We start from the raw sequence: 26,183 nt of genomic DNA on the forward strand, positions 1-26,183 counted from the left end.
CTTCTTTTGGTGACCAAGAAAGGGGAATTTATAATAGAATATGTTGTTTCAGAGCAACCTAAGGAAGCCCAATTCGAGGGAGGGACTAGTCCTAGGAACAGAAGGGTCCTTTTCATGTCCCTATCTTATCTTGCATTTCTCCCCGGGTGTACTTCATTCTTCCATACCTCTTTGAACTCTGGTGCTCTATTCCCAAGGCAGAAAATGGGCACCACACAGCTGCCAAGTGTTATCACTCCAGCCATATGCAAGGATTAATTAGCCATTTCTGAATTCCGATTCCAATTCTGAGGAAAAAAATCAGACCAGCCAACACCAGGTGTGGTAAGCTGCGACCAGGGATTGGGGTCACAAAGTGGAATGATGACTGCTGGCAGGAGCCTACATCTGTGGGCAAAGTGGGTAATAAATTACCAGAGAAGAGGGACACGAGGGATGGTTACTGCAGGAGCTTTAACCATGGATGCTAAAGGCAGGGAGATGGGAACTTACCCTCTAAGCCTCAGTGTTTCCGTCTCAGGAGAGAGTACTAACACCTACTTCCCTGAGGTGTTTGAAGACTTAAATGCAGTCATGTATGTAAAGCACATGGGCTAGTGTTCTTGTCCACTAGAATGACAGTGGTATAGGTAATGCAAAACTGTGCATGTTTTGTGGGTGGAAATAGGCAGAAAGGATGTAGGAAAGCTAGAAATGCATTTAGTACCAGCAGAAATGCATTCCAGGAATTTGAAAGTTTCCACAAGTGATCTAAAAAAAGACGCTCTCCCCATGGTTTATAGAAAGCCAACTATACGTCACACCCTCTCCTTGTTGTTGCCCCAATTCCTCTTTCAGACATGGTCTGCTTGGTATTATACAGACAATTCGTCTCACAGGTGGGTTTGTGTAATCATTTATGTTTATAAACCTCTTTGATGTTATTGGTTAATCTTCAGTGTTTCTACGTAATGGACTCAGGAGTAATTGCCAAGGAAGCTGAATCACAAGCATAACCCTTCATAGTACTATTTAGTTTCTCTGGCTTGCTCAAAATAACTCATAAATACTATTTTGTTTCTTTTTTTCGGTTGTTTTTAGTGGTTGGCATACTCTTACTATATTATTAAGAATCTGAGAAATGACAAAGGAGAAATAGCTATTAAAACCAAGGAAATTTTTGTGTGTGTGAGGAAGATTGGCCCTGAGCTAACGTCTGTTGCCAATCAATCTTCCTCTTTTTGCTCGAGGAAGATTGTCCCTGAGCTAACGTCTGTGCGAATCTTCCTCTGTTTTATGTGGGACACCACCACAGAACGGTAGGTCTGCGCCCAGGATCCGAACCTAGGAACCCCGGGCCACTGAAGCAGAGCACGCAACTTAGCCACTATGCCACCAGGCCAGCCCCAAAACCAAGGAAATTTTTTAAAAATAATTTAAGAGACTACTTTATATACCTCTATGCAAATAAATTTGAAAACCTAGATAAAATGAGTAATTTTGTAGAGAAATGTAATTTACCCAAATAAACCCTAAGAGATATAAAAACCTTAAACAGTTTCCATAGAAGAAATATAGAAAGTTATCAACAATCTTTCCCTCCTTCAGAAAAGCATAAAACCAGAAAATTTTGCAAGAAATTCTGCCACTTTCAAAGAACAGGTATTACCAATGCTACCTAAACTGTTTCAAAATTTAAAGAAAACTTCAAATTTTATGAAACTAGAAAGAAGCGAACTCTAGAATTGGAAATAAACCAGAACAAATAAATCAATTATTATATGAGACTGGTAACATGCAACACAGAGGAAGGAATTGTTGCAAGTAAGTCTTGAACGTAGGACTCCAACTCAACCTCCTTGGTGAGATATTTTCTATGAACAATGGGGATTGCGAAGAAATCTGAAACTTCACTTAGTTTCATTGTTAATCATTTTAAAACTATTTTCTGTATATTACTACAACAAATGAATAAGTATGTTAATGGTATTAGAAACTAAGATTTTCAGTAATAGAAATGGCATACAAATATAAAGTCAAAAAATTAAGCAGCTTTTTTTTGGAGTGATGGAGATGTCTTGGGACTAGATAGAGGTGATGGTTGTACAACATTGTGAATATACTAAATGCTACTGAATTGTTCACTTTAAAATGGTTAATTTTATGTTATGTGAATTTTACTTCAATAAATTTTTTACAATAATAATTTTTTGAAAGACACAGGAGTTCTGGTCTTGGTAATGGCAAAATAGCTTGTATTAGATTAGCCCTCCTGTGATAACAGTTACGAACTCTGGACAAAATATGAAAAAGTATTTGAAGGCCTGGGATTTGAAGGATGGTGATAAAATGGAACCATCGTACACTGTTTGTGGGAATGGAAAGTGGTACAGCTGCTTTGGAAAAGTTTGGCAGTTCCTCAGAAAGTTAAACATAGTTGCCATAAGACCTGCAATTCCACACTTAGGTATATACAAAGAGAAATGAAAACATATGTCAGGACAAAGAGTTGCACATGGGTGTTCATAGCAGCATTATTCATAATAGCCAAAGAGTACAAACAATCCAGATATCCATCAACTGATGAATGGATAAACCTAATGTGCTATTTCTGTACAATGAAGTATTTGGCCATAAAAAATAGTGAAGTACTGATAGATGCTACACGATAAATGAGCATTGAAAACCCTATGCTAAGTGAAGGAAGCCAGACGCAAAAGACCACATAGTATGTGATTCCACTTGTATAAAATGTCCAGAACAGGCAAATCCATGGAGACAGAAAGTAGATTGGTAGTTGCCAGGAGGTGGGGAAGGGAGGGATGGGTGTGGGGTTTCTTTTCGAGTAATGAAAATATTCCAGTATTAGGCCAGTGGAGGTACAAGCAAGTTAGACTGCTGCTTTAGTGTAGCCATCAGCATTCTCAGGAAAGAGTTATTGTCATACAGGAAAGAGATTCCAGTTAGAAAATGAGCTCATTTTAACTACTATTTGACTTGATTTTGTTTTTTTAATGGCTGCTTTATTGAGATATAATTTACATACCATAAAATTTATTCCTTTGAAGTTTATAATTCAGCGGCTTTCAGTATATTCACAAAGCGACTTTGACAATACAATGACGATAAGTCCTAGATGAACAGTAGAAAACAAAAATGCTGTTACACTCAGTTTGCCACTAGCATCCATTTACAGAGCATCTGTTTTGAGCATGATACCCTCCCAGGTATTGCAGAGGAAAAGACAAAGAGACAGCCCCTGCCTAAAGGTCATTATTGAAAAGTTGGGTCAGTTATTCTAAAACTGCTTCCCATTTCAATAATAATTTTACATTCTTAAAAGCCAAAAGTAATGTTTTCTCATTTTCTCTAATAGATGCTGTGAGAGAAGTAAGGAAATATGCCTCTACTCCTGCCATTGAAAAAAACTCAGCCAGCAGACCTAGTGCCTATGAACACATACACATGAAACTTTTTAGGTCTCAAAGAAATCTTTACATTTCTGGCTTTTCATTATTTTTTTGGCTGTAAGTAAAAAAAAATACAATTTAAAAACATGATTTATGTTTCTCTTTCTCATTTTTACTACTCATACTGTAGGGCTTTTTTCTGTACTGTACAGTATACTAACATCTTCATAAAAGAACTCATATACCCAAATAACAAACAATGGTTATGGCTTGTAGGTTTGATAGGTCCTTAAGGTCCTGCGTGATCTGGCACCTGTTCTCTCTGGAGCCTTGTCTCATGCTGTTCTCTGACATGTAAACCACATTCCACCACACTGACCTTCACTGTTCATTCATTCGTTCTTGCAACAAATACTTACTAGTTCCTGTTGCATACCTAGTTTCCTCCAGGATCTTCACACCTGCTTTTCCTTCTGCCAGAACACTCTTCCCCTGACTAACTTCTACTCATCCTTCAGCCCTTTCCTCAGGGCAGCCTTCTGTGACCATCTCTCCCCAAAAGTAGGTAGGTCTCCTGTCATACCCTGCCATAGAATGTGTACATACTTTTCTTTCAAGCATCTCTCATGGTTGTAATTAAATACCGTTTGCTCTTGGCTCCCCAACTAGAACCTGATCTCCTTAAGAGCAGGGACTTGTCTCATTTCCTGCTGTGTCCCCAGCGCCCAGCACAGTGTTTAACGCTTAGCAGTTCCTGAGGAAATGTCTGGCAGATGAATAGTTGAAAACAATGGCAGTTACCCATAAACACATGTGAATGGCCAACCTCACACAGTGCTCTTTAAATAGCACACTTTGAACTGGGCCAAAAAAAGACTGCTCTTACTGGCCCTGCCACACTGTCTGAAATTCTGTTTCTGCTCCTCCTGGCTGAGGACCTCTACAAAGAAAACAATTAAATTAGGAAGTACCACTGAACCTGTATTCCAAATGCTAGTCTTCCACCGGAGATTCCCAAGGAATGAGGCACAGGCTTGTTTTGTCTGAAAGACTTGGATTTTTTAACAAAAGCACATGTCCTCCTTAAACATCACCTCCCTCCACCACACCCACACCTAAAGCAGAGTCATTTGACGATAACTGTTGTAAAGTCACAGTTCCTGATGATTGGTCTACTTATGCATTGCTCTGAAATTTTTTTTTTTTCCTTAGAGTGTTGAGACGTCTGGTTACCCTTATTACTCAGCTGGCAAAAGAATTGTCAAACAAAGGAGTACTTAAAAGTCAAGCAGAAAATACTAACGAGGCTGCCAGAAAATTCATGCAAGAGAATGAAAAACTAAAACGGGTATTTCAATTTTCTTTTTAAAAATTTGTGTAAATGTTGTTGGTGTTCCCAAGGGTTGGTATAGCAGTATTGTTCTAGAGAATGATTGTTTCAAATGTATTTTGTTTTTTAGATTTGTTTTCTCTCACAGTTTCCCTCCATAGTAGATTAGTGCCATTGAACCTATTTCCTGTGATTCAAGGAGAAAACAGTATTCTGGGAATATGAATTTTAACTCCTTCATTACTGTTAATTTTACTTGATAAGCTAAAGCAAGTCTTTATGAATCTCTCTGTTTCCATTTCCTTTTCTGTTAGATTATTTTTTTATGCCTGGATTTTGGGTTTTCTTTTAAATGATGGCTCTGTGAGAAGCAGAGGAAAGTAGTTGATGCTGGATTTATGACTGCATGTAATATTTAGAGTCTTTCATGTGGTGAGGCTGCTGCTAGTCCTCCGTGGGGAACACTATGCTGTGCTTAGCTGCCGGTCACGGAGAACGTGACTCCGGTGCTGATGTATTCCCCGCTAAAGAAAAAGAAGAACAAATGAAAGTGAAAGATACAGAATTACTTTGGGTATTTTGTTTTCCTTAAGTTTGAAATTCAGGAGTCAGATCTCATAGCTTGCGTGTTTTCAGCGCATATTTAACCCTATAAGTTTTGCTAATTCTGCTTCTTAGAAAAAAGAATCACTGGAACCATTCAGAAGTAAGACAAATTTTCTTGAAGAAAGCATTCCTAAAATAATGGAGTAAGATTATTTTCCTATTATAAATTAAAGAAATACAGTCAATTATATATTATGTAAGTTATATTTATATAAAAAGTATTGTGAGGCTGAGTAAGAATTAAAATCCTTATCCAAGCCCTAAAGCCCCGCCTGTTTTAGAAAGAACTATAAGCACCGCTTTTCATCAATTCTAAATGAGTTAGCTATTACAGAGTACAATATAAAATTTTGTAAAACCTATTTAGTAAGGCAAAACTAATTGTAAAAAATTGTTTGATGCTGCAGTATCATGGTCACCTATTCAAAACCCATGTTACACTTCTTATGATGGCTCCCTTATTTGTACTACAACAAAAAGGTAAAGAAGGACCTTTTTTCGTAGAAACAGAATTCAGCAGTATTTCTTTGGGTAGATTTTAACCAGCATCTTTTGAGGAAACTTTTAGTGAATAGGCACCAGTTTATTTTTTTTTACTTAGTTTTGTTCTGTTTTGAGAAGGCGTTGATCCATAGACATTTTGTAGATTTTTCTTTGTAGTAAATATAAGTCTTGAAAATCAAGCTGTTGGTATTTCTATATTCAAAAGCAAGAAATAAATCATTTTTGCTTTTTGGGGATATTTCAGCAGCAAATCAGCCTCATTTTGTACCCTGATATTATTTGCTTCATTTTCCATCCTTTGATCTCATTTCACAATGGTAAAAACAAAAGCAAAACCCTCAAAGCATTGATTAATGAATGAGAGCTTTACACTTTACACTTTTCACTTTAAACTTTTCACTTTGGGGCTACACCCAAAAGTATGTAGCCTTATATTTGTAGACTTATCATGTACCTATCTTTTTTTTTTTTTTTTTTAAGATTTTATTTTTTCCTTTTTCTCCCCAAAGCCCCCCAGTACATAGTTGTATATTCTTCGTTGTGGGTCCTTCTAGTTGTGGCATATGGGACGCTGCCTCAGCGTGGTTTGATGAGCAGTGCCATGTCCGCGCCCAGGATTCGAACCAACGAAACACTGGGCCGCCTGCAGCGGAGCGCGCGAACTTAACCACTCGGCCACGGGGCCAGCCCCTATCATGTACCTATCTTGATTTAAAATTATGCTTGTTATCACAGCTAACGTCATGCCCAATGGTGAAAAACTGAAAGCTATCCTTGTAATAACTAGGACAAGAGAAGGATGCCCACTCTTGCCACTCTTATTCAACATAGTGTTGGAAGGCCTCCCAGAGCAGTTAGGCAAGAAAAAGAAATTAAAAGGATCCAAATTGGAAAGAAAGAAGTAAAACTGTCACTGTTTGCAGACATAATTTTATATTTAGAAAATCCTAAAGAATCCACCAAACAACTATTAGAAATAATTGACAAATACAGTAGAGTTGCAGGGTACAAAATCATCATACAACAATCTTTTGCATTTCTGTATACTATCAAAGAACCAGCAGAAAGAGAAATCAAGAATACAATTCCATTTACAATCACAACAAAAAAGAATAAAATACCTAAGAATAAATTTAACCAAGGAGGTAAAAGACCCATACACTGAAAACTAAAAACCACTCTTGAAAGAAATTGAAGAGGACATAAAGAAATAGAAAGATATTCTGTGCTCCTGGATTAGAAGAATTAACATAGTTAAAATGTCCATATTACCCAAAGAATTTATAGATTCAGTGCAATCTCAATCAGAATCCCAATGATGTTTTTCACAGAAATAGAACAAAGAATTCTAAAATTTATATGGAACAATAAAAGACCCTAAATGGCCAAAGCAATCCTGAGAAAAAAGAACAAAGCTGGAGATATCATACTCCCTGATTTCAAAATATACTACAAAGTTATGGTAATCAAAGTAGCATGGTGCTGGCACAAAAACAGATACACAGATCAATGGAACAGAATAGAGAGCCCAGAAATAAACCCACACATCTATTTTTGGACAGCTAATTTTGGACAAAGGAGCCAAAAACATACAATGGAGAAAGGAAAATTGCTTCAATAAATGGTGTTGAGAAAACTGGACAGTCGCAGGCAAAAGAATGAAAGTAGACCATTATCTTAGACCATACACAAAAATTAACTCAAAATAGATTAAAGACTTGAATGTAAGACCTGAAACCATAAAACTCCTAGAGGAAAACATAGGCAATACACTCTTTGACATCGGTCTCAGCAGTATCTTTTTGAATATGTCTTCTCGGCCAAGGGAAACAAAATAAAAAAATAAACAAGTGGGACTACATCAAACTAAAAAGCTTCTGCATAGCAAAGGAAAGCATCAACAAAAGGAAGAGACAACCTACCAATTGGGAGAAGATAGTTGCAAATCATATATCTGATAGGTGTTAATATCCAAAATATATAAAGAACTCGTACAACTCAACAACAACAACAAAAACAACCTTATCAAAAAATGGGCAGATGATCTGAACAGACATTTTTCCAAAGAAGGTATACAGGTGGCCAACAGGCACATGAAAAGATGTTCAGCATCACTAATTATTAGGGAAATGCAAATCAGAACTACAATAAGGTATCACCCCATCCATACTGGTCAGAATGGCTATTACTAAAAAGACAAGAAATATAATAAGTGTTGGAGAGGATGTTGAGGAAAAGTAATTCTCGTACACTGCTGGTAGAATGTAAATTGGTGCAGTCACTATGGAAATGAGTGTGAAGATTCTTCAGAAAATTAAAAATAGAAATACCATATGATCCAACTATTCCACTTGTGGTTATTTGTCCAAAGAACACAAAAACACTAATTTGAAAAGATGTATGTACTCCTATGTTCATTGTAGCATTATTCACAACAGCCAAGACTTGGAAACAACCTAAGTGCCCATCAATGGATAAATGGATAAAGAAGATGTGGTATACATATGTATAAGTATACATACATACATACATATGCAAAAATGTATACATACATATACATATGTGTGTATAATATATACATGTACATATATATAATATATGTATATACATACGTATACACATTGGAATACTACTCAGCCATAAAAAAAGACAAAATGTTGCCTTTTGTGACAACACGGATGGAACTTGAGGGTATTATGCTAAGTGAAATAAGTCAAACAGAGAAAGACAATTACCATATGACTTCACTCATATGTGGAAGATAAACAAACAAACAAAAAGAGATGGAGAACATATTGGTGGTTACCAGAGAGGAAGGAGGTGGGAGGAGGGCGAAAGGGGAAATGGAACACACATGTATGGTGACGGATGGCAACTAGACCTTGGTGGTGAACACAATGTAGTCTATACAGGAGTTGAAATATAGTGATGTGCGCCTGATGTTTACATAATGTTATAAACCAATGTGAACCTTAAATAAATAAATGAAAGTATGCCCACCATGTTAGAGTAATGAGTTATAGCTATTAATAGAATATTGCTCTTTTCCTCTTATTCTTTAGTTGTTTTCCTCTTACTTTTCAGCTCTACGAAAATGGAAAGCATTTTCATTAAGTTTTGGTACTATTTTTCGGACATACACCATAATTAATGTACTTAAATTAGTCCTGTCCTTCAAAATAACACCTTCCTCAAAACATTTTTGGAACTTTGCTTTTGGAATTGTTTTCAGAACCAGTTACCCTTGCAAGGAAACATTTCATGAATACTGGTTCTTCAATGCCCCACAATTTCTCCATTTTTTGTTTTCCTCCCCTTTTCTTCCATGCTGTCCTGATTCCCTGCTTCCTGCGTATCTGTGACCCATTCGGTGGCCTTAGATCCTCAGAGGTGCCCAGAGATGCTGGGCTAAAGCCACTACAAATTGGGCAGAAGTCTGTGAGCTGGACTTGAGTATTGTCAGTGCCCAGAGTGTACTAGTTGACCAATACAGGCCATAGGTCAGAGTGTCAGATGACTTCTGTTTCAAGATACTTCAGGTAGGTTTTGAAGTACTAGCTAAGGAAGAATAAAACTGCTAAAATGCCTCTTCATTCTCTATCAGAGACACATTATTTAATGGAAAGTGCATTACCCTGAGATCGGAGAGGCTTGGGTGCTAGTCCCAGCTCTGCCAATAGTTAGCACTGTGACCTGGGGCAAGTCACCTCCTATGCTCTGAGCCTCAAGGTTATAAATAATAGCTAACCCTGTGCCAGGTGTTGCTGCATACGCTTCACAGTAAAGTATTAACTCTTAATTCTCACAATAACCCCATGAGGTTGGTACTCTTATTATCTGCGTTTTATGGATGAGGAAATGGAAGCACAGAAATGTTAAGCGACTTGTTAAGCTAATAAGTGACAGCACTAAGATTGGAATTCAAGCAGTCTGACTCTAGAATCCACTCTTAACCACGTTGTTTTGTGCCCTTCGCTCCTAAGCTAGTCTGTAAAATGGCTTTCAGGTGGTACCTAAGCCCCCTTTCTGTTCTGATATTCAGTTAATGAAATGAAATAATTATGACAGACCAATTAATTTTAGTTTGACTACTTTAAAATAACAACAGTGGTGGAGCTTTACTTCTGACTAGTTTTTTTTAAGCCACTTACCCGGGTGGGGTAAGGTGGGTGGGACAGTGAACATGTGCATCATTGTAGCAGGGGGCTGTTGAACTTCAGATTCCAGGGCTCTTGGTCTTTCTCCAGCGTCAAGTTACATACAATAAGTTTGGACGAGTTTACAGGTGCAGTAATGAAAGCTTATTTACAAGACCGATGCAAATCCACCTTTTCCAAGTCAATGGCATCATAATTCAAGCACTCAGTGTAAACATTCCTGCAACTCAGTGGTTCTCTTCCGATTTGGGTAATCACTGGAAACTGTGAATTCAGTGAAGTAACAGCTGGGGTTGTTTTGAACTTGGAGTGGACAACAAATTGATAGAGATTCGAAGAAATTGTTTTCTTGTTTCTGCTCTTTAAAAAACTTTGTTTTTTAATTTTGAAGCTCTGAGACTCCTTTAGTTTTAGTATGTACTTCAGTCCTCTATCTCCTAAAACAATTTCTTAGGATTATGTAATATATTCATTAGTACTTTAATTCCTCCTCCTGAGCTGCCTAAGCTCTGTTGTAACACAATGGTACTGTATTTGATTTTGTGCTACGGTTTTTATGCTCCTGTCTCATGCTTTCCACTAGATCGAAGTTACCTAAGAGCAGAGACCATGTTTCTCTTGCATTTTTACCCCCATTAGCACCCAGCATTATAAAATATTTGCATGTAGTCAATGCTCAGTAGAACTCTGACTTTTGTTTGTTGAATATACCAAATTACATTAGAAAAGGAGTCACCCTGCAGTAGAAATTCATTTCTATGTCAGTCTGTTTCAAATTGTCCTGAGTTCCCTTTTTACCTGACTTTGGAAGCTGTCATTATCAACTTGCTTCTACTTGACTTAGTCAAATACCAGTGTGTACATATTTTATTTTTCAAACATTAATCCAACTTGCTTTTCTTGGTAACTTAAATTCCTTAAAATTTCTTCAAGAAAAGTTAGCTTCTTAATTCTATGAACAGTGATAGTTTCTATCCAGACATACAGATTATGAAATTTTTACTCTATGCTATTTTCACTTTAGTCAAGTATTTTACTATTCAGGTTTTAATTTTTCTTGCCTAGAAAAGATAAGCTACAAACATAAACATTTTAAAATCCGGAATAGATTTTAAAATATGAAGAGCACCGTAAAAGATTAACTGAATAAAAGTAATTTGGAGACTATTCAATGAAAATTAGATAGAATTTTGCAAGCATTGAGATGACCCTGTCGTTTTCCCCTTCCCCATCTTCACCCTGACAATGTTATATTCTCTTACAAATTCATCTATATAAAAATAGTCTAAGTACACAGCTCTGCAATTGGAACATAATGGTTTTCAGTTGATACCATCCTTAGAACTGTTTCTTTCCTTAGGTTTATATCACACACTTAATCAAGGAAAAGACATTCGCTTATTTACCTAAATACTTTTGAAAATATAATGTTAATCATAGTAGCAGAAACTCTTATTTTCATTTCAGAGATTTCAACCATAAAATAAAAAATCTTTGTTGTGTGGTTTGCCAATTATCAAGTTTTTGTTAGCAAAAGTACATTGTAGAAAATTATAAAATACTGAAAAAGGCAAAGAATAAAATAAAGATGAATAATTTTAAGTATATTATCCATCCCATTTCCGAAGAATGTCTGGCTAATGCAATCTAAGCTTGCTTCTTTCTGTAACTCTCTTTTCCGATAGGTCTTGAAAAGGTATGGCAAGGAAGAGGAGCACATTTTGGAAGCAGAAAATAAAAAACTACTAGAAGACCAGGAAAAACTGAAAACTGAACTGAAGAAGACTTCAGATGGTAACTGTGTGCGCGTGCAGAAGAGAAAGAGCGTGATAGTTTATGCCGTGACGCTTCACTGGTGTTCCTAAAACAAAGCTAATGGCTGAATGTGCTTGTGGCTAAAATACCAAGAGTGACCTATTTATAAATTCCTGCTCAAATATGAAGATAAAACATTGTTTCAGCAAAAGGAAACATGCTCTGTTATACAGAAAAACATGTAGGTGTTTCAGATCTGTGTTGTAAATACAGATGTTCCTGCCTTAGCAAAAGAGCTGTGTTCCTGAAAAGTTGCTGGTAAACATGTTTTTGGAAAATGAATCATATTTTTCCATCATAGTACATTGCTTCTTTGAAAGAAGTAATCACAGGAGGACAGTTTTGGTTACAAGCAAATATGTTGCATATGTCAAGCCCTAATATTTCCCACTTGTCAGATATAAGGAAACCGTTCCTTGAAAGAGATGGCTGGGAATGCAGTAAGCGGCAATCCGGGATGTCAGCTGAGAGTGTAAATGGCTCACTCCAGAACACACTATAATGAGGACTGTGGTAGGGCATCCTAACTCTGTTTCCCTGAAGGCAGCTATTTCTTCTACATTTTTTGTTTTTTGAAAAATAGTTCTGATAGTATTTTCTTCTTAAGCAAAGAACAAATTATTATTGCCTGTAGCCACGTAGCACAGAAGAGTAGATACTCCAAGTCCAGTGTCATCCCAGGAAACTGAGTCCAAGCCCTGGAGAACCTCTCAGCCAGTCAGACTTAAGAAAATGAGCAGTGCTTACAACTCCAGTTTCAAATCTCTTCCACTACTCTATGTTAGAGGTAAATAGGAGAATGTTCCATGACTGAATCAAGGACCTACTTTATGCCATTTGTAAGTTTAGGTTTTTTTAAATAGACCTTGGTATACTGAAGTTCTCTGTGCTGTAATTTGCTAGTATTGATTATCTATTTACATTGTTTGGATAGAGTTTACTTCATCAAGACGTATTTGAATTTGAGATGGAAAGCCTGAAGATGAAAGCTAATTCTGTAAAAATAAAAAGGCAAAAATCCATAGGATATTTCATGTGATATAAAGTTTTTTAGTCACTTTTCTGCTTCTTATTTAAAGTGAAAAAAAGAAAATCATCTAGAGGCAGTAAGTTAAAACATGTTACTGCTGTAGATAAGATGGTATTTTATGTGGTTGATATCATATAGCCCAAAATTCAAAATCTTGTCATAGTTGGTACTGTTGGCTCTTCAGCAATTCCAGAAGACTTGGAACGTGATCAAGTTATAACATTTGTATGAAAATAAATTTAGTAACCACCTACCCTCTACATTAGACATTTTAGGAGAGAAACTGTTCTTTTTTTACCCAAAACAAAATATTGCTGCTAATCCTTCTGAAGAATGCAAGGGACTATTTTCAAAATACCTTTAATTAGCAAAAAAAGTTGTTTCAAAAATCTTGCTTTGTTTTTTCCTATCTGCCAAGGATCCATTTTCTTATCTTGAAAGCAGGGTGGTACAAAAATAACAGAAAAACAAGAATAGGTTGTATGGTACGCCCCATCTCTCTTTACCCTGAGCGGCTTAGTTTCTTCTTTGTTTGCCTTTCAAAAATTCCAACTCAACGATGTTTTGAGCTTTAACTTCAGAAACATCTGAAATGTAACTCTAACTCAATATTATTTTAGAGTAATAATAAAGAAACAATCTTTCTTCAACAGACAATTCAGATATTTGGAGAACATGAACTCTGATAATATGGGCATTGTGTTTATAATCTGATAACAAGAGATGCTAGCTTCTGTGTTTGAAGTGTAGACTGCAGAGCTGCTTTCAAAGTGAGTCTGTGTTGCCCTAAAAGCAGATTTTACCTGTTTGAGTTGGTTCTGTTCGGTTCCTGCAAGGCGTGTAGTATTTTATGAACACATTTTATTTACCCAAAGTTACTGTTTTAGATAACATTATTAATGACCTTGAGAAGATTGACATTCCATTTCTAAAGGAGGTATATCCTTGGCTATTTCTCTTGCCCTATCTCAGTCAAATTCATTAAGGCAAGAACTAAGAAATTCCATAAGTTAATAGTACAAGATTTGGATGAATTCAGCAGGACAATCCTTTGTACATAGTACCATTCAAAAATATCCAGTGATTTCTAAAAATGGACAGTGTTAAGGCTGACAGTGCTTAATAATTGTTTCAGAAAGTTCTTTTGTATTTGAAAATTGATTAGAAAAACAATGTGGTTTATTTTTTAATAGAGGTGAAATAGAGTCTTTTCCATGTGAATTATCTTACCCTGGGTGTTTCTTTAATCTAACTGAAACATTTTCTCCAAAGTATATTAGTGGAAATAGAGCATAAATACAAATGTTTATTTAAGCTAGTTAGCCCCAAATTGGAAAAGTGACATTCTGAAGGCAGGTTTTAAGAACATTCTATCCGGAGTGCCAGGCTCTCCATCCATTTTTAACTACCAGCTTGGATTTTACCAGAGTTAGTAAATTTCCTGTGCTTCAGTGCAGTAAGGTGACCCTGGTGATCCAAAGGATTGTGCATGTCCCAGAGCACCTAATGTACACCCAGCACTAGCTTAGTCAGCTGTGAGGACCTGATCTGTCATTTGAATGACCTGTTTAACAATACTAACTCTGATATCCCAGTGTGTGGAATAATTGGGAAAGGGCACTGCCGTGAAAAATGAGAACTTAAGCTCTGAAGAATTTACAAAGCTCACAAGCTCTCATAATAAAAATAGACCTTGTATGTAGTAGAAAACCTTCTGATGTCCAAGGAGATTGGCTTCCAAGGACTCTTCCAGGATAGCTACTTGTATTTATTCTTAGAAATAAATACCTTCTCAATGTTTATTCTTATAGCAACAAGAAATATGTACCATTCAGTCATTGCATGCATCCAGACAGTGGTAAAAGTAGATATGATTTTAAAAGTGATTGAGTTGCATGTAGAAATGTCTCCTCTTCATTCATGTAGGAGCAGGGATATTCCATAACATGCCACATTAAAAGAGTTTTCAGGGCTCCCAATCTTGTAGTAAAGGTTGAGTAGTAGTATATTTCTCTTGCATAAAGGGAAAGGAAAAAGAAGAAACGACAAGAAAGTGATTGAGGCAAATTCCTTGACCCTCCCTTTATTCTTTCTTCCTTCCTTCCTTTTTCTCTCTTTCATCAACAGTTTTTTAAAGAACTTTTCAAATAATTTATTCATTGCCAGATCATTTAACATGGAGCATAATTAAAACTGTCCTTAACAAGCATACCTATCAAGGATAAAGCAAATTTTACATGTTACCTAAACAAAGTGTGTACATACAGAACAGAAACTGAGTGTAAAGACCCATTCTGTGTGCCTCTGTTATTGGCTCCATATAACAGAGACCGTAGATTTGGACCTGGAAATAGAACCTTCTAGAACTATTTAACCTTCTAGTTGATAATTCAACTCTCTTCTTGGGTAAATGCTGCCGTATCACTGTGACTTACCTTGAAAAGAACTAACATTTCCTTTTACAGACCAACTTCACTGCCCTTGAAGATGTTAGAGTAAAAAAAAAATGTCATCATCCTCTGATGCCAGTAATAAACAAGTCAACTAACATAGGGACCAGGGAGTGAAAATGTTTGAAGTGCTTTTCAAGAGAAATTGAAGGTCAAAACAGGAGAAAAAATAACATGGGAATTACTATTTTATATACCAGTAACCCTAAACTCCTGCCTCTTGAGTTTTAAATAAGAATAAAATATACACTTTTTGTACAAATTTAAAACCGTGGGGTTTCCAGTTCCTTACAGAGGAACTATTTGAGCCATCTCTCTGTCTAAAAATCAGTTCTCAAAGTCCAACCTAAGCATGTTTTACAGCTGTAAGTTCTTGTGGGCATGAACTCAACTATCTTTAACTTGCAGTTATAGCAAAGCCAACATCTTATTTTAAAATTGTTAATGCTTTTAAAAATTTAGTAGTTCTGGTCATATTGTATTTTTTGCTTTATTTCTTCTTAGTGAGTTTTTATGATTTGAAAAAGAAAAAACATGTTTTTCCCTCCTCTGTTTACATATCTGGAAGTTTCCACTTCTTTGACAGCTCCTTCTCTTCTTTCCTTAACTGAAGGAAAGTCCATATTAAAAAAGAATAGTATAGTTTATTTGATGGATGTGGCAATAGACTTTATGTAATTAATAGTATTTTAATTATTTAAAGCAAATAAAATATGTGACCCATCCTTTTAGTAAGGTTTTAGGTCTTAGGTCTTTTTTCTAAATAAAGAATGTATTGCCATTTATTAGTTTATGTAATCTTCACAGGCTATTGTTGATTGTTATTGTCAAACCAGAAAAAGGGGCTTCCTTGCTGTGGGGCTGCTTTCCTGGTCCTAATCTGTAATGGTGGTGTTTTATCCTGTTTGGTTCCCTCTTTTGTTCCCAGTTAGTTGTGATGTTTCCTTTCCTGTGAGCTTCTTATCTCTTCCCATGACCTGTATGTGTAAAATAAACTGTGTCATCCAGTGACCACGAGGAATAGCTATAGGGAAGATAGTAACTTAAGACAGAAATTCAAGAACACCTTATAATATCATTGACAATACCAGCAAGCATGACTGATGCTACCCTGAGGAAAGCTTTTATAATCTCTACAGAGGGGCATTAAAGCAAGAGAAAACAGCCTCTTTCCCGAAGAGCTTCTAGTCCAGATGGGTGGATCCAACATATATGTGTAGAGTGACTGCAATTCATTTCCTCCTCTTCTGAGACCTGAGTTAGTCTACCAACAAACAGGGAGTGCAGGGTGCAAAATGGAAACTGAATAAAGGAATACACCAGATGATAAACATGTAATCAAGCACAGTTCTCTAAATATGGTGATGGACATACAGAGTGGCAGAAAATGAGTGAAATGACGTTACTGGTGTGGGAAGAACAAGGCATATAGCAGACTGCTCTATCAGAAGTTGATGAGGATGTGACACCCTAGGGTGCAATCAGAGATAATGCTGTAAAGTTGAGAGGTCAGTTGATGGAGCTCTTAAGTGATTAAGGGGATGATTAATTAGATGCTTTGGTGTTCTTCACTGCTGTCTTATTTCCTACCTAGATACAGTGATCACCAAAGGCCTGCCTAGTAAGTACTTTTATAGCGAGTTTTTCAGCTTGTGTCAGGTTTGTGTTTACTGCCAAGTCAGGTACAGGAGCTAAGCTGAACAACTCTAAAACTCTAAAACTTTGCAGGGGAGGAGAAATGATTTGGGGAGGGAAATCAGCATGTTCTTTTCGTTGTAAATATTATATCAGGAAAATAAAAAATGAGACTAGATCTCTAGAGCTCTTTCCAGCTCTGAGAGCATTTGCTTATGGGATTTTAACACAAGGAAGTCACTATAATGCTTAAAGAGTACCTAATTTTTTGTTTCTTTTTTATTTTGGTCAAAGTTTTAAATATGCATGATTTTAAAAGTCAAATAGTACTACAAGGCTTGTAATGAAAAACAGCAGTGCCCTGAGGCCTATTCTCAGAAGCAGCTACATTTAACTAATTTAGCTATGTCTTCTGATATTCCCCTCCAGTTTGTAAATACAATGTTTAGATAGCTATTTCTTGATCTTTCAGTGTGTGGGATATTATCTTTGACTTTCTCATATGGAAGAGAAGGACTTAGGACTGGCAGCTGTGCGTGTATCTCACCCAACTCTTCATACACACTTCCCACACCCCATCCTTCCAATATAAGTGTATCATAATATTTATTATATCACATTATTGTGACTATATGTCTTTATTCATCATCATTATGGGGACGCATTTGCCTCTTTCCTGTGTTGATACCCTCTTTCCTGGATTCCATGTTTTCCACTTTTTGCTTACTCTCTCCTTTTGATGGAGCATATCATCCAACAGCTTCTTGAGAAAGAGTACATGAAAAGTAAATAATTTGAAGCCGTGAATTTCTGAAAATCATTATTTTCTGAAAATGATTATTTCTGAAAATCATTATCGTAATTTTAGCCTCAGCATTGGTTGAAAAATGTTTAACCTCAGAAATTTGAATGCAATATTCCATTATCTTCTGGCTTCTCTTGTTTCTTTTGACCTGGCCAGAGTCATTCCAGTCCCTGATCCTTTTTGTATGTGACCCTGTTTTGTTTTGCCTTCTGAAAACTTGTGGAATATTCTGTCTGTCCCCAGGGTTATGAAATTTCATCTTGAGAGAGATTTTAGGATGCAGGCAGAATCAGTAAGATTGGGGGAATGAGGGAGAGTAGATGTTTAAGGTGACTCCAGGTTTCTAATTTGGTTGACTAGGTAGGTAGCACTTTTTACTAAGATTGGGACCAAAGGAGGAGTCGGGTGCTTTCTTTAATTTAGGGAAAGAGGAAGCAGAAATAATAAATTTTGTTCTAAATATGCTGAGTTTGAGGGGCATCAAGATATCCTAGTGAAAATGCCCAAAGAATAGTTGGAAATACGAGTTTGAGGCTTGGAAGAAAGTTAGTCTCAAGACAGAGTCTAAACCATCATAGGTATGGATCTGATAGTTAAATCAAGGAGCTGACGGAAATGTCAAGGAAGAGTGTATTGGGTAAGACAGAAGAAGCCTGGACGTAGAGCTCTGGCACATACCAACATTTGAGAATTAGGCTGAGAGCAATCATCAGAGGTTTTACGTGGTAACTGTTCGTCTCTGGTCCTTTAATTCTCAGTCATTTAATTAGTGAAGATTCCTTGGATTCCAGATGATGCGTCTACTTTTCAATGTGTATTAATAATGTTGAACCTACTGATGATCTAGAAAGTATTTATAGTACAAAATGCTATGTGTAATTATAAAATTTTGTTCTAAAATGTTACTCTTTGAAAGATGTCTCAAAATTGCAAAAAGGAACAGAGTGTATGAGAGTATATGGCTAATGTGAGTTGGAGGAAGTTAGGATTTAGGAGGAGACTGAAACTTGGGAAGCAAATGCTCTTGCCCAGCGTGCCCCCACCTCTCTCTCTGGACGACCTCACTGATTTCCACAACTTGATCTCTTCTCCAGAAGAAACCTGGCAGTATATTCCTTCACTTCCTCCCTCCCCATCTTATTTTACCTTCTTAATTGTTGGCAAGAGGTTACTGTCAGAGGTAAACTTTATTTACTCAACACTTCTGAAAGTTTGTATTTCATTTCAGTATGTCTTCATACAACGTCACTTTTCTGGAAAACGTTCACCCCTTTCACCTCTACACTGGATCAGTAGCGTATTTTTCTGCTTCGTAGAATGTCCCTACAGCTTTCAGAAACCAAGTACTCCTCAACAGTTTTTATGGGATCAGTTCCTGGGATTTTGGATCCTGCAGATGGCCGCATGTTCCTGTAGGGTTGCATCTTAAAGGGATCTTAGCAACCTGGAGTCTTTGCTCAGTTCCATTTATGAACTTTTAGTTGTGCCTGCCGTGTACAAAGTATTGTGCTGCATGCTGTGAGGGATACCAAGACGAATACATTGTCATACCAGTCTTCAAGGATGTCTGGTGAGAAAGGTAGACAAATTCACTGAAAGCCAAAAGGTAAGGCGAGAGTTGAGAAAAGCCAAAATAAAGGTATAATACGAAGAGTTATGGTAGCACAAGGAGAGTGATTGATTCTTAGTGGCAGAGTTGGGGAAAAATTCATAGAGGAGCTATCATTTGAGCTGAGTCTCGGGGATGAGAGGAATTTCAGAAGCGGAAATGGGCAGTAAGTGTCTTCCTTCAGCTTCAGGAACGCACAGAAACCGAGGATGGAAGGCCATTGTGCCTAAGCTTATGATACAGGGCGGGGTAGAGTGGGAGTGATGAGGCCAGCAAGAAAGCTGAGACGGGATTGAGGGGCTGTGAGTCCCATGCTTAGAAGTCCAAAATTTATTCTAAAGTAAGTACAAAGGCAGCAGCAGATTTTTAGCAAGAAAATGTAGAGCCGGAAAGAGTCTTTTGCCAAATAGTTTGTGGACCAAGATTAGATTAGAAAGAGACCATAAAATAACTCTCAAATGTTTAAATCTCTTTTTTTAAGAATTTTCTTGCACAGTTTGTTTCAGGATGCTGAAAGCATCTAACTGGTCTTTGGGAATATGGAGTGTAAAGTTACTCAGATTTGGTTTGAGACTGGCTTTTACTTATTAGCCTCTGTGTGACCTTGGGGAAGTTACTTACACTAAGCTGTGGTTCTTCATGGAGTTGTTGCCTGCATAAAGCACGTGGCCCAGTGCTTGGTCTATGTGAAAACTTAATAAGGGCGTGGTCATGTGGTGTAGTGGTTAAGTTCGTGTGCTCTGCCTCAGTGACCTGGGGTTCACAGGTTCAGATCCCAGGCACGGACCTACACATCACTCACCAAGCCATGCTGTGGCAGCATCCCACATTTAAAATAAAGGAAGATTGGCATGCATCTTAACTCAGCGACAGTTTTCCTCAAGTAAAAAGAGGAGGATTGGCAACAGATGTTAGCTCAGGGCCAATACTCACACACACACAAAAAAAAACCTTAATAAATTGCTAGGCATTATTACGATGATGATGATTTCTACCAGAAAACTTTGTAAGTTAACTAGGAAATGACTAAAGCAAAAAAGAAAAGTTGGAACTTTAACTTTCAACCTAAAAAAAGTCAAAACTAATTTAAAACATTTTCCTCAAATGTGGGGTAATTTCTCTAACACTACAGTAGTTCCTCATCCTCAGTTTCACTTTTCGCAGTTCAGTTAGCCCGCGGTCAGCCACAGTCCGAAAATATTAAACGGAGAATTCCAGAAATAAGCAATTCATACATTTTAAATTGCAGACCATTCTGTGTAGTGTGATGAAGGCTCCTTCGATCCCGCTGCATCTCACCCAGGAGTTGAGTCATTCCTTTGTCCGACCCCCACCCCATTAGTCACTTAGTAGCCTTCCTGGTTATCAGATCACTGTCGTGGTATCACAGTGTTAGTGTTCATGTAACCCTTATTTTACGTAATAATGGCCCCAGAGCACAAGAGTAGTGAGGCTGGCGATTCGGACATGCCAAAGAGAAGCTGTAAAGTGCTTCCTTTAAGTGAAAAGGTGAAAGTCCTAGACTTAGTAAGGAAAGAAAAAAAATCATACGCTGAAGTTGCTCAGATCTATGCCAGCTTTTATTACAGTATATTGTTATAATTGTTCTATCTTTTTTTTTTAAGATTTTATTTTTTTCCTTTTTCTCCCCAAAGCCCCCCAGTACATAGTTGTATATTCTTTGTTGTGGGTCCTTCTAGTTGTGGCATGTGGGACGCTGCCTCTGCGTGGTTTGATGAGCAGTGCCATGTCCGCGCCCAGGGTTGGGACCAACAAAACACTGGGCCGCCTGCAGCGGAACGCGCGAACTTAACCACTCGGCCACAGGGCCAGCCCCTAATTGTTCTATCTTATTATTAGTTATTGTTAATCTCTTACTGTGCCTAATCTATAAATTAAACTTTATCATAGGTATGAAGGTACAGAAAAAAATATAGTATATAGAGGGTTCGGTACTATCTGCAGTTTCAGGTATCCACTGGGGGTCTTAAAACATATCCCCCTCGGATAAGGGGGGACCACTATATCTTACTTTCCGAATTCATATAATATTGCCTTTTTTGGGGCCGGCCCCATGGCTGAGTGGTTAAGTTTGCGCCCTCCGCTGTAGCGGCCCAGGGTTTCGACAGTTCGGATCCTGGGCTCAGACATGGCACCGTTCCTCAGGCCACGTTAAGGTGGTGTCCCACATGTCACAACTAGAAGGACCTGCAACTAACATATGCAACTCTGTACTGGGGGGAATTTGGGGAGATAAAGGAGAAAAAACAAAAAAAGATTGGCAACAGTTGTTAGCTCAGGTGCCAATCTTTAAAAAAAAAAAAAAATGCCTTTTTTATATATTATAATAAAAAGGTAGCCAAATTTAAAGTAAAATCTGGGGCCAGCCCAATGGCGCAGCAGTTAAGTTCACATGTTACGCTTCAGCAGCCCAGGGTTCACTGGTTTGGATCCGGATGTGGACCAACGCGCCGCTTGTCAAGCCATGCTGTGACGGGTGTCCCACATATAAAGTAGAGGAAGATGGGCATGCATGTTAGCTCAGGGCCAGTCTTCCTCAGCAAGAAGAGGAGGATTGACAGCAGGTGTTGACTCAGGGCTAATCTTCCTCAAAAAAGAAAAAACTTTTAAGTAAAATCTTTTACAAGCTTCTAAATTGAAAAAGATAAAATAAAAAACCTCTCAAAGCCTGAGCTATGGTAAAACATACAGCGTTACATGTTTGAGTTGTTCATTTGCTAATTAAATCTGGGGTTGTTTATAAAACCAAAGTATAATAATAGCACTGTTCTTTTCTGTGGGTGTTTTGGAAATATATTGATTAGGCCCAGGGTATTTTAATTGCCCAGTGTTTAAAAGTAATAGACACCAATGAGATGACTTAGTTTTTGCTTTAGAAGCTGAGTTTTTACTTTAGAGGTTGCCTGTTGGAGACGTTTCCATGCTAAAATGCAACTGGAGTCTCAAATTAGCTTATCCAGTATTGAACGTATCAGTTCTCGTCCAAACTGTCCACTCTCGATTCCTGACACAGTCACTTTTGAAATGGATGGAGAGCAGTCAGCTGGGAAAGTGAGCTGGAGAGTTAAAGGATGAAAAACCTTTTCTTCCTAAAACTAAATCTCATCACAACATCCTCTATCTATATAGCCTTTGTTCTTTCTGTGAGGGAAATTGATAGAGATAAAATGGGAAACTTTTTAGGAGGTTTCTTAAAGTTTCCAGTGTAATTTGGATCCTCCTCTCGTGTTCTTACACTTTATTTTATAATTCTTTTGAATAACTTTGTAATCTAAGAGAAACTGATAAAACTTACAAGGGTTGTTTTAGGACAGAGATCAGCAAACTGTGGCCCATGGGCCAAATCCAGCCTGCTGCCTTGCTTGTAGAAGTTAAATGTTGTTGGAACAAAGCCGCCCTTATTCTTTTACATATTTCCTATGGCTACAGAGTTAAGTAGACTGGACAGAGTCTGCATGGCACAGAAGGCTAAAAATATTTACTATTTGGCCATTTACAGAAATAGTTTTTGTGGGTTTTTTTGAGGAAGATTAGCCCTGAGCTAACATCTGCTGCCAATCCTCCTCTTTTTGCTGAGGAAGACTGGCCCTGAGCTAGCATCTGTGCGCATCTTCCTCTACTTTATATGCAGGACTCCTGCCACAGCATGGCTTGACAATTGGTGCAGAGGTCTGCACCCGGGATCGAACCGGCAATAGGTCTAAAATGTACATCCTGATTTTTAAGTTGTCCCAGCTTTGGCCATCAGGAGCTCTTTCAGTTGGCTCCTGTGTTCCTTTGACCTATCCCCATCATTGTGGATTCTTTTTCTTTTATCTTCTTTTTTGAGTACTTTATTTTCTGATACTACACAGTGTTCCAGTCTTATCTTGCATATGTCCTGCCCCATTCCTAGAATCAGTGTTTTACTTTTTTTTTAACTGAAGTGGATTCTATGATACTTATTGTTTGTTTTTTGTTTTTAATTCTGAGTTAGCATGAGATATTTGTAACATGATTATATTTTTATCAAAATATGTCAAGAATGGTCTGTTTGCTTAGTGACTCTCCAGGTCTCCTGAATATTTTGCCTTTTGATTAAAGATATTATTGGTTTTTGTTGCAACCAAGATTCCCATCAGGTGACTAAAAGTGACACCTCATTGTTTGCCTGACATTTATCATATTTTCAGGAAATGAACTTGTTCCTCACAAGTGAATTTTTCAGATGCTTAAAACTTAGACTTTTCATTTATCTGTTCTGTCCTTCCTTCAGGGAACATGTTTTAAGCACCAGCCACGTGCTAGACACAGTGCTGGGTGCTCAGAACAGAGAGACAAGACATAGCTTTGTTTCTTGAGCCATCCACAGTCTAGTGGGGACATAGTTACACTTCAGCAAGATACGTGCTATCATACAGGTAAGCTCGAGATGAAGTAGAAGCCAAAAACAGGAATCAAGGACAATTCATTGACATTTTGAAGGATGAGTATTAATGAGCCAGATGAAATGGGGGAGAATGAATGAGGCAGAGAGGCTAAGGGAGATGGGCAAGAATGTTTTAACAAACTGAGAGGCACGTAACTGAAGGAGCATGACACTTTTGAAGTCCTGTAAGGAGCTCAGTGTGACTGGAGCATAAAATGAGATGGAGGTAGTGATGAGCCTTGAGCAGTAGGCCTAGGATCCATCACAAAGGGCCTCATATGCCATGTTTATATGTCAACATTTTGGGGGCACTGTTGGAGGACTTTTAGGCAGAGAAGCAATCACTTCGACAGTACTGTGGACAATGAATTAGAGTAGCCAGGAAACTGAGGAATCCATTTCAGTAATACTCTAAACTAGAGATGAGGCCAGCGGTGACAGAGAGGGCCTGGAGTGGATAGATTGGTGATGTACAAAGGAAGTAGAAGCAACAACCCTTATCAGCAGATGGGCGTGAGCTTAACAGAGAGTGGGTGATGATTAAAGTGAAGAATAAAACAAACCTTCCCTGCATGTACCTGACAATATAGGCATGTACAAAAATAACTATAATTAAAACCGCAAGTTATGTTCCTTACTGAACGGAAGTATCTTGGAAGCATTACTGTAGATTAATGGTCCAGTAAGTGATCACTGGTAAAGGAATAGTCCATGTGAGGATTGCATACCGAATAGCGCCAAAATATCATGCTCTTGAGCTCTCAAAAATAGAACTAAATAAACCGGAAAGAAACCAATACTAGATGTACAGAAATTTTTCAGATTAAAAATGTTTTCCTCTGGTGCAATCCTTATAGCTATTGCTCAACAGCCAACTTTAGCTGTCATGCCAATGCCTCTAAAAATTTTCTCTTCCATTTCCTGGCAGAGCTTAGCTGGTAGTGTCTGTTACCTTGGGGAGAAATCATAGTGGTACAATACATTTACACAGTGCCTTAGTCTCACCAGCTCTCCTACTTTGCAGATACCTCCATAAATGTAAGTTTGGCACCTGGAAAACAACACATATTTTTGGCCTGCTTATATGTCATTTTACAGAAACATTTTGGCTTACTACATGTCACTGTAACATTAATTGGGGTTAATTCTCTGTATTAATAAGTGATGCACGTGCTGCAAAAAGTCCCAGTGACTGGGACGTAACCTAGTTTCTCACTGAATCTGGCTAGTGTTCTCATGAAATATCTCACCATTTCCATAAAGCCACTGGCAAGTGATAGCAACTCATTTTTGCAGATGAGAAAATTGAAATAGTGACTTAAATGTATCACCTCAAGCCCCCTTGTCTAATAATGTCTTCCCTGTAGAGGCTGTTTCCAAAATAATATGGTTCAAAAGAAAGCAAGCATATTCAAATGTCAGATAAGTTTATATAATCCCTTAGTCACAAAGGCACTTCCAGAAGGAGGTAGAAGGCATCCAAAACAGAATATTGTAATTTTTATAAAGTAAGAGATAGAGGAAGGACTGGGAAGCAGTCCAAAAGCCTCTTAGACAATAACAGTCTCTCCTAATTGGAGTGAATTCAATAAGACAGTAATGATTAGGTTTATTAATATCCACTGAAATACAAAACAAAATTAGAAGCACAGTTCACTTGGCTCGGTAAGTGCCAGAAAAACAGGATTTGCCTGCAGTGATTTTGTTATGGCTTCATACCGGTGGTGATCAAAGGAGACTTCTGGGTAGGCTGAAGAAGTGGTTCTCTAGCTTCTTGTTAGAATCATAGGACCACCTGACTCATTCTTGCCATTAACAATTCATGAGAAAAATGGTATCTTTTAATAAGGAACTGATGAGTTGATGTCTAAGATTTATTGAATTTCCTAAGTAATCTGTCCATGTCAGAAATTTAAGTATAAATCATTTTTAACATTAGACCAACTCCTATTCAATACAAGCTCCTGACCAACATTCTTAAAACCACCATTGTAGTGAGACATTATATAATGTCCAGCCAGATGTTATTAGGTTGTGGAATCCTCTTTGCTTTTTATGTACCAGAAATCCAGCCTCTTAAACATTTTTAGTAAGGTCCTGAAGATAATACCATGTTTCATATTTTCAAGTAGCCTTTAGGAAATGCCTGTAGAACCCAAACTGAAAACTAATAGATAAATCTTTATGTTGTGGCAGTGGTCCCAGTGAACTCTAACGACTACCAGAGATCTCTCATCCATACCTAACGCGTTCCTTTAAGTGACATCACATTAAATTGTCCAGGTTCAGTCTTGAATCCCTAATTTAGAATTATGGATCTATAGAAGTACCATGGAGGAAATTATAGAGCTGTGCTGTTCTCATATGACTAGTCACTAGCTGCATATGACTATTTAAATTGAAATTTAAATTAATTAAATAAAA

At 37.5% G+C, this 26,183-nt stretch overlaps 1 protein-coding gene and 1 non-coding gene across 9 annotated transcripts in view; both read left to right on the plus strand.

Annotated features, from left to right (window-relative positions):
- The window catches only part of BCAP29 (B cell receptor associated protein 29), a 40,353-nt gene that overhangs the window by 5,872 nt on the left and 8,298 nt on the right, over nucleotides 1-26,183 (plus strand). For 4 of the 8 annotated variants that reach the window (XM_070617176.1, XM_070617177.1, XM_070617178.1 and 1 more), the window contains exons 4-6: nucleotides 3,356-3,506; nucleotides 4,602-4,737; nucleotides 11,672-11,780. In XM_070617176.1, coding sequence (XP_070473277.1) covers nucleotides 3,356-3,506; nucleotides 4,602-4,737; nucleotides 11,672-11,780 — 396 coding nt within the window. Of the gene's footprint in view, nucleotides 1-3,355; nucleotides 3,507-4,601; nucleotides 4,738-11,671; nucleotides 11,787-26,183 lie in introns of all 8 variants that reach the window. The other 4 variants (XM_070617172.1, XM_070617173.1, XM_070617174.1 and 1 more) reach the window with 1 other exon arrangement.
- On the plus strand, nucleotides 14,723-14,853 carry LOC139083170 (small nucleolar RNA U109). The gene has a single exon (XR_011539736.1). It is a non-coding gene; the product is annotated as a small nucleolar RNA U109 (small nucleolar RNA).

The sequence above is a fragment of the Equus przewalskii genome, chromosome 4 (assembly GCF_037783145.1).
Source record: "Equus przewalskii isolate Varuska chromosome 4, EquPr2, whole genome shotgun sequence".
In the NCBI taxonomy this organism is placed as follows: Eukaryota; Metazoa; Chordata; class Mammalia; order Perissodactyla; family Equidae; genus Equus; species Equus przewalskii.